The sequence below is a fragment of the Passer domesticus genome, chromosome 7, assembly GCF_036417665.1.
Source record: "Passer domesticus isolate bPasDom1 chromosome 7, bPasDom1.hap1, whole genome shotgun sequence".
Classification (NCBI taxonomy): Eukaryota; Metazoa; Chordata; class Aves; order Passeriformes; family Passeridae; genus Passer; species Passer domesticus.
This window is the reverse complement of record NC_087480.1, coordinates 38,442,832-38,455,091: the sequence shown is the minus strand read 5'-3', so window position 1 is coordinate 38,455,091 and position 12,260 is coordinate 38,442,832. Positions and strand designations below refer to the sequence as shown.

The 12,260-nt window shown below is 42.2% G+C and overlaps 1 protein-coding gene across 1 annotated transcript in view; it reads left to right on the top strand.

The window, feature by feature from the left end:
- Window positions 1-12,260, top strand: part of HMCN1 (hemicentin 1) — a 164,368-nt gene that overhangs the window by 43,930 nt on the left and 108,178 nt on the right. Inside the window, exons 6-10 of the mRNA XM_064427772.1 lie at window positions 700-806; window positions 3,839-3,959; window positions 4,447-4,710; window positions 4,968-5,112; window positions 8,674-8,795. Of these exons, the coding sequence (XP_064283842.1) occupies window positions 700-806; window positions 3,839-3,959; window positions 4,447-4,710; window positions 4,968-5,112; window positions 8,674-8,795 (759 nt within the window). The remainder of the gene's footprint in view (window positions 1-699; window positions 807-3,838; window positions 3,960-4,446; window positions 4,711-4,967; window positions 5,113-8,673; window positions 8,796-12,260) is intronic.

The window sequence follows — 12,260 nt, the reverse complement described above, 5'->3', positions numbered from 1 at the left end:
AGGAACTTGGAGCAGCACTCCAGAAATAAATTCAGATCATGTTTTGTATACTCTGAATGACTTTTGCCTAAGGATATTGCTTGAGTAACTGGGAAATATTTTATGCCCAGGATGGGATCCCTGCAATGTGGTCTGGTCTGTCCTGCACTGAGGCATTCTTGTTTACAGGAGAGAGATTTGCTCAATGTCTGTGTTCAAGCCATGACAACACACAGTCCTGGTGCAAGTGTCAGGCTTCCCTGAGGCTGTGACCCCAGCTCTTCTTGAACTTTTTCATTGATCAACTCCATGCATCTAAATCCACAGGGTTTCACTGAAATTACCCAAGGCAAATCTAGTAGGTTTTGAAAATGGGCACTGGGACATTCCAGTCTCCACTTCTTCTTTCCCTTTAGTGCTGTGAAAGAGCCAGATGAGTTTTAGGGCTGATGATTCTTCAGGGTCAGCCTTTAGGGAGCAAAATCCCTCTCTAGAGAGCCAATTCCTGCACACAATCACTCACATATAAATGAACGTTTTCAGTATTCTATCAGAGAATTATAGGAAATGTTGACTGTTGTAAATGTCATTGACTGCTAAGTAGTGAGTAAGTATCAGAAATACATTGGTACAAAACAATATTGTATTTACTCTCTGTTTTTTAAAAGCATTACTGTGTTTACTCCATCATGTATTTACCTCCTGTTTCTGTTTTTTCAGGCAAGCAGCTCAGTAAGGGATCAGGACTGAATGAATTGCTAAATATCCACAACTCTGCAAAGGTAGTAAATGTCAAAGATCCAGAGCCTGGAACATGGACAATTAAGGTAAAATCATTGCAGAACTTCTGTATGATTGTCCTGTAGCATATAAATGGTTTGTATTTGTTATGTTATTTATCATAGATACTCACAGCTGAGTCTGTGTTACAGTGAATGTCCTGTGATCTTGTATTTAATATTGTTGTATACCTCTTTATTAGGTAAAGCTGCATGATCCCAGCTTTCCTAAATAGATGTGGAAACAATCCTACTGGTGTAGATCTTTCTGACTGAACTATTCCATTGTAGCAGTGTAAATACTCTATAGTCATTTTTGGAGGGGAAGGCACCCGGGTGAGGCACTTTATAGGCAGTGCTGAATGGATCCTGCTGTGCATTGTCCCTGCCCTAAGCACAGAGGTGCTTTGAAAAGGATCATTAATTCACACACAGCCCTGGGGAAGCTGTTGATCCTGCTGCAGAACTGCAGCTACAAAAGCATGTTGAGCTCAGCAGCTCTGGGGAGAATTGTTTGAATGTCTGTCTAGGACTGGGGGCTTATCAAATGAGGGACAGGGACTTTTTATATGGGCACATATATGGGACAAGAGGGAAAGGTTTTAAACTGCCAGAGGGGAGGGCTGGATGGGCTATTGGGAAGGAATTGTTCCCTGTGAGGGTAGGTAGGCCCTGGCACAGGGTGCCCAGAGAAGCTGTGGCTACTCCTGCATCCCTGACAGTGTCCACAGTCAGGCTGAACAGGTCTTGGAGCAACTTGGCATAGTGGAAGGTGTCCCTGGCCATGGAATGGGATGGCACTGGGTGACCTTTTAAGGTCCCTTCCAATTCCATGGTTCTACGACCAAAAGTGCTAAAAACCAGTAGGGACAACCTGATGGGGTCTTAAAAATGAAAAAGGTTTGGGTCCTGCTAGACATGGTAACACGATCCACATTGGGTCTTGAGACCTTTTCCTACAAGTCAGTGCTTTAGGATTCGCTTCTGTCACTTGTCGAAGGCTTCTAGGGTGAGGGATCAGTGCACAAATATCCAGTGCCCTGCAGCCCAGAGGGACAGTGCAGGAGGAGCCCTGTGTGCTCCTGGCTGTGTGATGTGAGCTGAGCCTCTGGTGTGTGCCAGCACCCAAGTGCTGGCTGCTGGGAAGGAGTCCTGGCCTCGGGGTGGGACACTTGCAGAGCCAACATTCCCCTTGAGCCCAGGCTGCCACTGGTGGCATGCACGCCTGGCAGCAGGACAGCAGCCTTGCCAAGCCATCAGGCTGCTCCTGCAGGCAGGGGCTGCAAGTTTTTTGCGTGTTGGGAGGTTTTTTGGGTGTTTTTTTCAATGTTCAGCATAATGCTGTTTCCAGCTCTATGGAAAGCATGGCTAAAACATTCAAATTGATGTATTTTGGGTTAAAAAAGAAATGAAGAAAATCTCTCGAATATGTAGTTGAAATACTTAAATCTAAATTTTATGAGCAAGCCAGGTCATGCTTTTCTTCATAGATACCTGTATTTTGGGCAATTTTTTGATGTTGTTTGCAAGACAGGAAAGCATATTTCACAAATATGTATTTGCTCTTCTGATTATACTCATCCAGCCTGGGAGGGGAAACGCTAATGCACAGTCTCTGTAATCCATATTCAACTACAAATAATGAGAAGAGACCTAAAGATATTAATTGGAAAGGAGTCCTGTGGGATAAACTAATTCCTAGTGTTTGCCTAAACACCTCCAGCTCTGAAACATGACAGTGAGAGATGTGTTTATTGTTATTAGGAAATGGTGAAATTTAATAAGGTTATTCCAGCCTTAAAAGTTGCAAATATCCAAAGGTCTGAGTAATTCATAAAGAGAAATTATTTCCCAGTATATTTTTCTGTGGATTGTTTACTTGGCTTTAGTCACTGGCTTGGTTTATTTACACAAAGATTTTAAGACTTAAGCTTTGTGAAAATTTTATTCACACCATAAACTCCTTATACAGATGCACCAAGCTATAAAAACAGAACTTTATCACTGAGTTTATCTCATGAAATTTTAACTGGCAATTAACGCTTGATACCTTGAGTTGTTTGGCACAATTAAATATTTCTTTATATTGTTAACAGCTGGCTTACATAAAAAAGGCTTTAGTGGTGCTATTTCTGAGGTGAAAGGTTAACTAAATAGAAGGAAATACGTTGTTTTAATCAAATAGACATTGATTTGTCATGGTTTCTAATGCCTGTCCAAAGGCTGTTAGTTAGAAGAAACAACTTTTTAGTTTGAAACTCACATGCAGTTGTGTCAGAGAGGGTATTCTGGAGTAACCTCTCCCAGAGAGCTGCAGGACTTTGAGAATGGATTGGGTAAACTCCAGGGAAAGCTCAGTGGAAGCTTCCAGACACCTGAAGGGTGTAGAAGTAGGCGAGGAGGAAAAGCCATGGGTTCCTGTGCACCTTTGGCATGCAGCACTTGACCTTTCTTTCTCTGCATAGAATCATAGGAAGTAACTTATAATTACTTTAAGATGAAATAGGTGCATCAAATTATTTCCTCTTTAAGTTGAAATAGGTGCATCAAATCAGCTGTACTCTCCAGAACATGAAGCTCAGGCTGTTCAAGGGTGATGGATGGTTGGGGGTTGTTCTGATTTGTTTTTTGCTGGTTGAAACAGAATGACAAGGTGAGGGTACAAGGGTACAGACCAGAGGGGAGAGGTACCTGTGCACCCTCTGTTTCCCCTTGTCTGGGGAAGAGAAGCACCTTTAATGCATAGATTTTTCTGTTGAGTTCTGATTCACTCACCATTTTCTGGTAGAGTTTTTAATGGTCCTAACTCCCAGACCACTGCCATTGCAGGTGCTAGCACCTGGCAGGGAGTTGTGGTGTTGTTGGTATGGTTTACTTCCAAGACAAACTGTCTCTCTTTGCTGACACCACAACTGTAGGGCCTGGATGTGAAAGCAAAGCTTTATTCAAGATGCTTTTCCTTACCACCTTGGCCATGAGGCTCCTGTCTGTGCTGCTGTTAGCCACGCTGCAGTCAGTGCCTGAGCTCAGGGCTGGCTCAGCTCTGTGCAGTGCTGATTCCATGTGCTGCCTGTTTGCAGACCTCGAGCAGCGGGAGGCACTCCGTGCGCATCACGGGGCTCAGCACCATCGACTTCCGGGCTGGCTTCTCCAGGAAGCCCACCTTGGACTTCAAAAAAACATCCAGCAGGCCAGTGAAAGGTTTGTTTCCACTTCAGTCCATGTTAAATAGCTTCAGGCCCCCAAAATCGAGTACAACTCCATGATGAGCTTTGTGATAACTCTGGGGATGCTGTGGGCTGGTTCCTGGAAGGGGCTTTGTATCTGCGTGACATAAATACAGATATTCCTAACTATACCACAAAATTGCAGTGCTGTTTCTGTTATTTTTGGAGCTTCAGCAAAAGGCTTTGAAATAGAGGCATGGTGAGGAGTTAATAAAGAAGCTGCTTTTTTCAGAAACACCTGTTGGAAATCAGTAATTTAAACTCTCCCCAGCTGGGTCTCCTCATGGCTAATAAGCAGAGCTCAGCTGAGCACAATTTAGTCTTTCCCTACTCAGTAGGTAAGGGCTGGAGCTGAATGCTGCATTCATGGGGTAGTGAGCCATGCAGATGGAATTTAATCTTTCATGTTTTAATTATCTGTTTTCTTTAGCACTTAAAATAGTGTGTTTCTGTTTTTCTAGGGATTCCTACCTTCATGCTGCTGAATACCACAGGGATCCTGCTTCCAGCTAGAGTAGACCGACTGGAACTTCTGAGTATTACAGGGGAACTCCTTAAGACCTTGCCTGTGAAATACTATCCTGACAGAAAACCCTATGGAATATGGAATATTTCTGACTTCATTCCACCAGATGAAGCTTTTTTTGTTAAAATAACGGGCTATGACAAGGATGGTTATCTTTTTCAGAGAATTTCAAGTGTTTTGTTTTCTAGTATTATTCCTGGTAAGTGACTTCAACTTCAATTGACTGTTCATTTGTCTCATCTGAGTCAGTTGAAATTGAGGTCTTGTATGCTTTTATAGCTTATGCAAATAATTTCTGTGCTGTTTCCTTCCAAAATTCTGTCTCTAGTTCATGATGGTCAGTACCTAAGTAGTGGAGCTTTATCAGAAATTGAGCTTCCTTTTAATAAAAGGAAAGGATATGATGTGTGTTAGTAGCTGTTAATATACTTTCTGGGGAATGTTTTCTTTCTTCAGATGCCCCTAAAGTTACAATGCCCATGAAGACTCCAGGATATTATTTACAGCCAGGCTCTGTTCCTTGCCACGTTGATAGCCTTATACCTTTTACTCAGCGTTTTACTAAAAATGGAGTAAAACTGGGAGTGGATCAGTTCTTCAAGTAAGTAGTGACCTTTCTTCACAATGCTGCTTCATTTCCTATTTATAGCTTATGATTTCTGTTATTATTTACTGCTATGTACTGTCTACATCCTGCTACTTCAAGTCTATTATTTTTGGTGCTCTTTATCAGGAAAGCTGTATTTTATGGAGATATTGATAAAATTTATATATAGAAAGATATATCTAGATATGATGTACAGAGGAGGGTGTACACTCTGTACATATGATGGGATTTGTAAGATTCTGGCCTAAATTCTCCTCAGATGTGTGTTCTGAAGTTAGAATAAACTGGGTCTAAAAGGCAAATGGTTTTAATGTATATTTTTAAATGTTATGCAAAACTGGTAACTAGCTTTGTTTATTAAAAACACCCCTCACTCTGGCCCCAGTGATATGTAGATGACTGGGCATACATTAATTTGTTTGATTTTTAATGCCTTTCATGGATGCTCTAGAAGTATGTCCTATCACCTGCCCTAGAAACCTTAATCTTCAGAAAATCTCTCAAAATAGCAAAATTTATGTCAGATATACCAAAAGGCTCTTCAGATTTCTGTATAGACAAAGAATTGTGTGCCCTTTCTCTGTAGGGTGAGAGAATAATAAAAAAAGGTTAATTAGTTAAAATACTCATAAAGTGCCCCTTTTAATTCTGTTTATTAAAACCAAAAGGGTGCCCTAGCAAACAGTGTCAGCAGCCTCCAGTGCAGCCCAAAGCACCTCAGGAGCACACTGAAGACTAAACTCTGCGTTCCCCAGCAGGTACAGCGTACCCAAGTAAACCCATCCTGCAGCTCCCATGTGCACTGCTGGCAGTGGGAAATGCTGCAGCTTGGTGTGGTTTGGGTTTTAATGAGGTGCCACTGACACATAGTCAGCCCCAGCACAGCACGTACTTGGGCTGCTGTGTAATGTTTTCCATTCCTTAGGTAGCAAACCCCACGCTTCTCCTCGTTATTCGCGCATCCAGCACCGCTGACTCGGCTGCGTTCTTCTTTTTTCTGTTGCAGAGCAGATGAATGAACACATCATCCAAGTTAATTTAACAAAACATATCTCAAGCCAAATATTGTTGGTCACAGTTAAATAGGATCTAATTCAGCTTGGCTTGTTTGCCTCTTATTTTTAGTGAAGTTCCAGGCAGGGTTTGTCCAGCTTAGTAGTTTAGTGCAGATTTGAACTGTAGTATTCCTCTGCGTTGAATGAGTTTTATTTTGGTGTCGAGATGTCTTCACTCTGCTGTTTTAATATTTATTTGAAAACCTAAATGATTTATGAGTATTGTATTTCTATTGTGACAGTTGTCTATGTGAAAATACCCTTAGAATGACTACAGGCTCAGGGTTTTGTGAGGAGAACAGACTTTGAAATGTGAATTTATTTTTTTTTACTTTGATTCTAGAGGTACTATCAGCTGCAGTAATAATTCCTAATTTTAAATTAGTAATATATGTTAGGAAAAAAACATTTGACAAACATTTCTAACAGCTTTGTCTTTCTATATTTCTGCATCCTGTGGTAGTGTAGTAAGAAAATTTGGGTTTTGCTTAATATCTCAGTGCATTTTTTACCAACCTGATAAAGGAGGTCAAGAGCAGTAGTTGAGCACCTCATTCCAGTGGGCAGTGGGAACTGAGCACTAAAGTGTCTATACAATCCATTCTGTGTTATAAATAGCATATCCCACCAATCCTGCAGAGATTAGAACTAGCAAAAATAAGATGTTAAATTCTGACAAGGAAGGCGGTTTGTGTAGTCGATCAAAAGAATCATGATAATTTAAAAATGTACTGATAATCAACTGCTATTTGTGATTGCTATTCAAGTCTAGTAAACTATGCAGAATATATCCCTCCAAGCCATGTGCTAGGAAGTGAAATTATAGGTTTCATTTCTGCCTGTGAGCCATAGCCTTCTGCTGGTGAGCTCCCAGCTGGGTCTGGAGCAGCATGGTGGGGGTGTCCAGGAGGTGAGGTCTGATACAACCCAAGCACCACTGTGCTCTCTGCATGACTGAGAGCCAGGGAGTCATCTGGGCTGTGGAGTTTGAGTGTTTGTAGTTGCACAGCTGCCCACACAAACAGCCCAGTCAGCAGATAGCATGTACAGTAAAGTGAATTTGGTAGATAACAATGGTGCTGGAAGGTGCTGAATTATCCCATGACATGTGCTGTGATTTGTGTGCAGTTACAGCTCCTCACCCAGTGCCCATGTGTGGAGCAGATGCCCTGAGCTGTGTGTTAGTCCTAGCTGCCAGTGTTGGTTTGATTTCTAAATTTTTCTTTAATATTCCACCACAGGTCTTTGTTTTGCCAAGCTGTTCCATGCCCCTGGGCACATTTCCCTTTGTGCTTCTGTTCTCTAGGCTTCCACATTTGACATCTGGCATGTAGCACAAGTCAGGAAGGAAGCAGAACAGGATTGCCTAACCTCACTTTTAACATACTTTCCATGAAATAAAGGAGTTTCTCACTCGTTATTTGGAAGAAACACCACCTTGTTCTTTAGTGCTGGTAATTGCTGCCACGTCCATGTGCCAGCATTGCACTGGGAAATGTCATAGATTTGAAGTATGATATATTAGGTTATCTAGAGTAAGTATGAAGTAAGAGGGAACAAGTAGAAAGCCATTTAAGGTCACCATACACTGTTTTCATTTGTGGTGTGGTTGGATTGTCTGTCTCATGGTGCTACAGCATTGACCTTCCATGCATATTCCAAGTCTCTTGTTCCTTCTGTATCCTTTAAGGGCTGATAAATCAATCTATTCAGACAAACAAAGGGGTCATTAATGTAGTGTTTTCCTGTAATGTGGCAATGACTTGCCAAAGCTCTCACAGATATTTTGGTGCTTATCAGTTTTGTTTATGTGCCATAGCAACAGGCCATGGGGAGCACTGGGATACTGCAGAACCACTGGTTTGCTCATTTATGTTGTCCTCTGTGTGTCTGTAGCACCAGAAGTTTATAAAATGTGGTTTTGTATTATGAGAAACGGAGAATGTTTGTTTTGAAGCACATGTAAGCAGCCTACATAGCTACAATTTTATTCCCTTCTTGCTTTCACATTGTGTGTGATACCAGCGTGGTGTTACTGCCCAGCAGCCTTGGCTTTGCCAGGATCTAGAGAACACCTGCAGTGGTTCTCTGGATTGCTGTACCTGTGAGTTTGGGAAGCTCAGGTGGGAGGATGAGACCTTGTTGCCTTTGGTAACACACACTGGTGCTGCACAGAAACTTGCTGGCTACAAGGAATGTGTCTTCTCAGGTGGTAAATACAACACAAGCAGCTGAGTGAATGACAGCAAATACACTGGCTTTGGGTCTTGTGTGACAATGCTGACTTGCTAAAGGTTTATTTTTTGGTATGCAAGTGGGACATTCTGCAAAATCTTAGGAGAAAATGCAGTCCATAAAGTGACATCCAGTTTGATTCATCAGAGGGTCTGTCTTTACCTCTTAATGATTGTGAAACTCTCCTGTGTCTGCAGTCAAGAAACCAAGCTAGTGTAGCTCTTGGTTCCTTGAGGGGTTCAGTGGGTGCCCTTTTCTCCTGCAGGGAATCATCCAGCATGAGCTGGGACATTGCCCAGGTGTCTGTGTCCGACGAGGGCTTCTATGAGTGCGTGGCCAGCAGCACCGCGGGGACAGGACGCGCGCAGACGTTCCTCGATGTGTCAGGTGCGTCCCAGCCGCCCTCTGGGGGGATTACTGGGGCTACAACACAAGAAAAGCACATGGGGCTGGTAAAATACATTCCCAATTTTAACTGTGTTTTTAATTACTGTGTTTTTTCCTCACTCATGTCCACAGGTGAGCTAAGATTTATTCAACAAACCTGTTTTAAATATCAAAGTTGGTTTGGTTTTAGTTCCTGCTATCAGTTGGACTAGCAGAATAGATCTGACATTAGAATCCAAACCTTAAATCTCAGATTCCAACTGTTCTCATTTTGATTTCACTTTGTAGCAATATTATGTTGGCTTGATATGTGTTATCTGATAGACAAGGAAGTAAGAAAGTTCTGTTTAAATTTCTTCTTTTTTACAATACGAAATTCAGTAAATTATTGGAAATCTCATCTATTACCTTGAATTTCTTAAAAGTGGTAATAAAGATGAAGAAGTAAAATGAATGAGGTAAAAAACAGGGCTTATCAAAAAGATAATTTTGAATAAACTTATTCAAAATTAATAAGCCTGAACAAACAGGCTTATTTCTGTCTGTGGGTGGATGGATGACACTCCTGCCCATACTATAGCAAATTTTGTTACTTAATTTTTCACAGTTGCAGTGCAGACAGAGTGAGAGGGAAAAATAATTTCTGGTTTGTAGCAAAGATCCATTCTATACAGCCTTGTGTTGGTGTTGATCAGATATGAGTCTCGGAGCAAGTGAAAACTGTTGCTGGTGAGCTGGAAAAACACTGGAGCAGTTAATCTGTGACAGGGAGGAATGGGAGAACTCAGAAGAACATTTTCAACTCAGGGTTTCATTTAATGGCTTGAAATTAAATTTGTCTTTCCTCTTATCTCTTGCAGTAGCTGCTCCAGGTGGATTATGAGTCACAGAATCACAAAACAATTCAGGCTGGAGGCACCTTTGGAAGTCATCTAGTCCAATTCATAGCTGAGAGAGAATTAGCTTCCAGGCTTGATTATGTTTTTCAGGAACTTGTCCAATCAGTCTTTGAATGTCCCCAAGGGTAGAGATTTCACAAGTTCATGGGCAGGCTTCAGTGCTTAAGTACCCCCACTAGGAAAATATTTTGTATGTCTGGTCAGAATTTCCCCTGCTGCATGTTGCGAACAAAGACTCTTGTCTTTCTTTTCTCTCTCCTCTGCCCTGAGAACACTCTAATTATGTATTCCCTAAAATAACCTTCTCTGTAGCTCGGGTGGCTCCATAACCCTTCACCTTCCCTTTTCCAGGTAAAGATATTCCTTTCATTGTACTATGAGCAGATTCTAAGAAAACAGTGTGATAACATTGATTTTATGCAAGGCAAAGTTTGTAGAGAAAGTGTCCTCTTGGACCAAGGGATGAATTTGAGGAGAAGAACATCCTTTAATTCACATGAAGCAGTGAGTAGAAGGGAACAGTAACATCTGTGCTAACCCAAGTTCTGGTTCTAGAGCACTGGTTTATATTTTAGCCACAAAAATCCTTCAAGCAGAAAGGATATTTTCAGATGCTTGTCTCAAACCATGGCTTGGAGGACAAGCAATTGTGGGCATAAAGATTATCAGTCTGGAAATTGCAACTGTTCTCCTCATCAAAGAGAAACGTGAAGGAGAATACTGACCTTTTTCTTGTGATGTTGGTAGCACTTGAAAGCCAAAAGTAATAAGGGGAAAATCCCATATCCCCTTGTTTACAAAGCACAAGAGATGGCCTGGAATTGAGTCACTGTGTAAACATGACAATTTGTTCTGTTTGGAGCCCTGCAGAGGATTAATGGGAGGGAGATGCTTTGAAATCCTTGTGTACAAATATTTGCAAGAAAATTACTTGAAATTTCTTCTTGAAGCAAAGTAAACAATCTTTTCAAGTGGTCTTGGTTTACCCAGCTGACAGACAGTATAGCACAGATAATCCATTCTGGCAACTGCTGTGTGAAAGGTACTGGAGCTGTGCCAACGTTTTCTCATTTCGCAGAAAGCGAGCACTTGTGTTTGACTCTTACTCCTATTAAATCTTTAAAATGTCAAACGGCTCGTTAGCTTGTGCAGCACCCTAATGAAGGGCCAGTAAAGTGCTGGGGGATGGCTGAGTGTGAGCACTGCTGTGGGCAGAGGCTGGGTAGCCCAAAACATGTGTTGTCCCACTAGACTGACAGTCAAAAGATGGGGATTCCAGTCCGGTACTGGCCTCATCTCTCTCTTCTGAGTTTAGGTAATATATCTGATGATAAGCCTGTGGAAAGCAGTAGAGGGCTTATTGTTTCTCACAAACACCCCAAATCTAAAAGTACAGGGGAGAAATTCTCTTAAGTAAGCAAGTGTAGCTTTCCCTGACTCCTCTGCATGGGTTAAAATCTATGGATTTGGCAATGGGGGTGATTGCTGTCAGGACTGTGTTTGCAGGGAGGCAGAGCTGCACACCCATTGCACAGTGCTGTGCAGGGATCCAGCACTGAGCTTGTGAACCTCATCTGAGACCCCCCAGGAGACCTTGAGGAGGAGGATTTATGGCTGGTTCTGGGCTTAGGAGTAACTTTAACCATTAATAAATACTGATTTTTCTTATTTTTTTATTTTTATTCTGTTATCCTTGCCTTTTTTAGGGTAGTTGTGTTTTAGTGTGTACTGATAAAGATTTGGTCTTGCTTTTACAGCTGTCTCATTTCTGCACAAGCATCCCTCTCAAAGTATTATTTATTGCAGAGTTCTCTTTGCTCAGGAACCAGTCTGGGGAAAACCAAATGGAATATATGTGATATTTTAATGGGAATACATAAAGTCATAAATAATTCATTCTCTTTTTTGAAGTGTTGCCCCCTTGATCAGTAATATCTCAGGGAGGAGCAGAATGACTGCTGCTGTTTTAGCCATCTCTGGTTTCAAAGTTCAATTTCAGTAGAAAATCACTGCATCTGCTTTTTTTCTAGTAGCATGTAGAATTGTACAGATGGGTCAGGTAGAAAGCAGATAACAAATACTGGGAGTTGCAACATAAAATATGTACAGGAAAAGATAATGAAATTCCCAGAGATTTGAGTGGAGTGAGAGTTGAAGGATGTTGTACATAGCTGCAGGAATCCCTCCTGCCTGGCTGCCAGGGCTTATCCCATGTACCCAGGGACAGCTGGTGTGCAGCAGCACAGCACTGCCTGCGGTCACTGTGGACTCCAAGAGCTGGGGCTGGGACCCCAGGCCCCCCAGGAGCTGGTGCCACTGACATGGGGTTCCTAAACCCCTGGTCTGACTCCAGCAGCTGGCACCCAGTCTACTCACACCGGTCCCCCAGTAGCTGGCACTTGATATTTGCAGGGATACAGAGAAGGGACAGGGAGTGAGGTTACCCTGGGAGACTTAAAGAAGGGATTTACTAGAGAGAGAGGACAAGCTGTGCTGGTCAGGCCAGGGCTGGGGCACACAGGGCACTGGCTGGTAGCGCTTTGCAGGGGACAGGCCCCTTTTATGC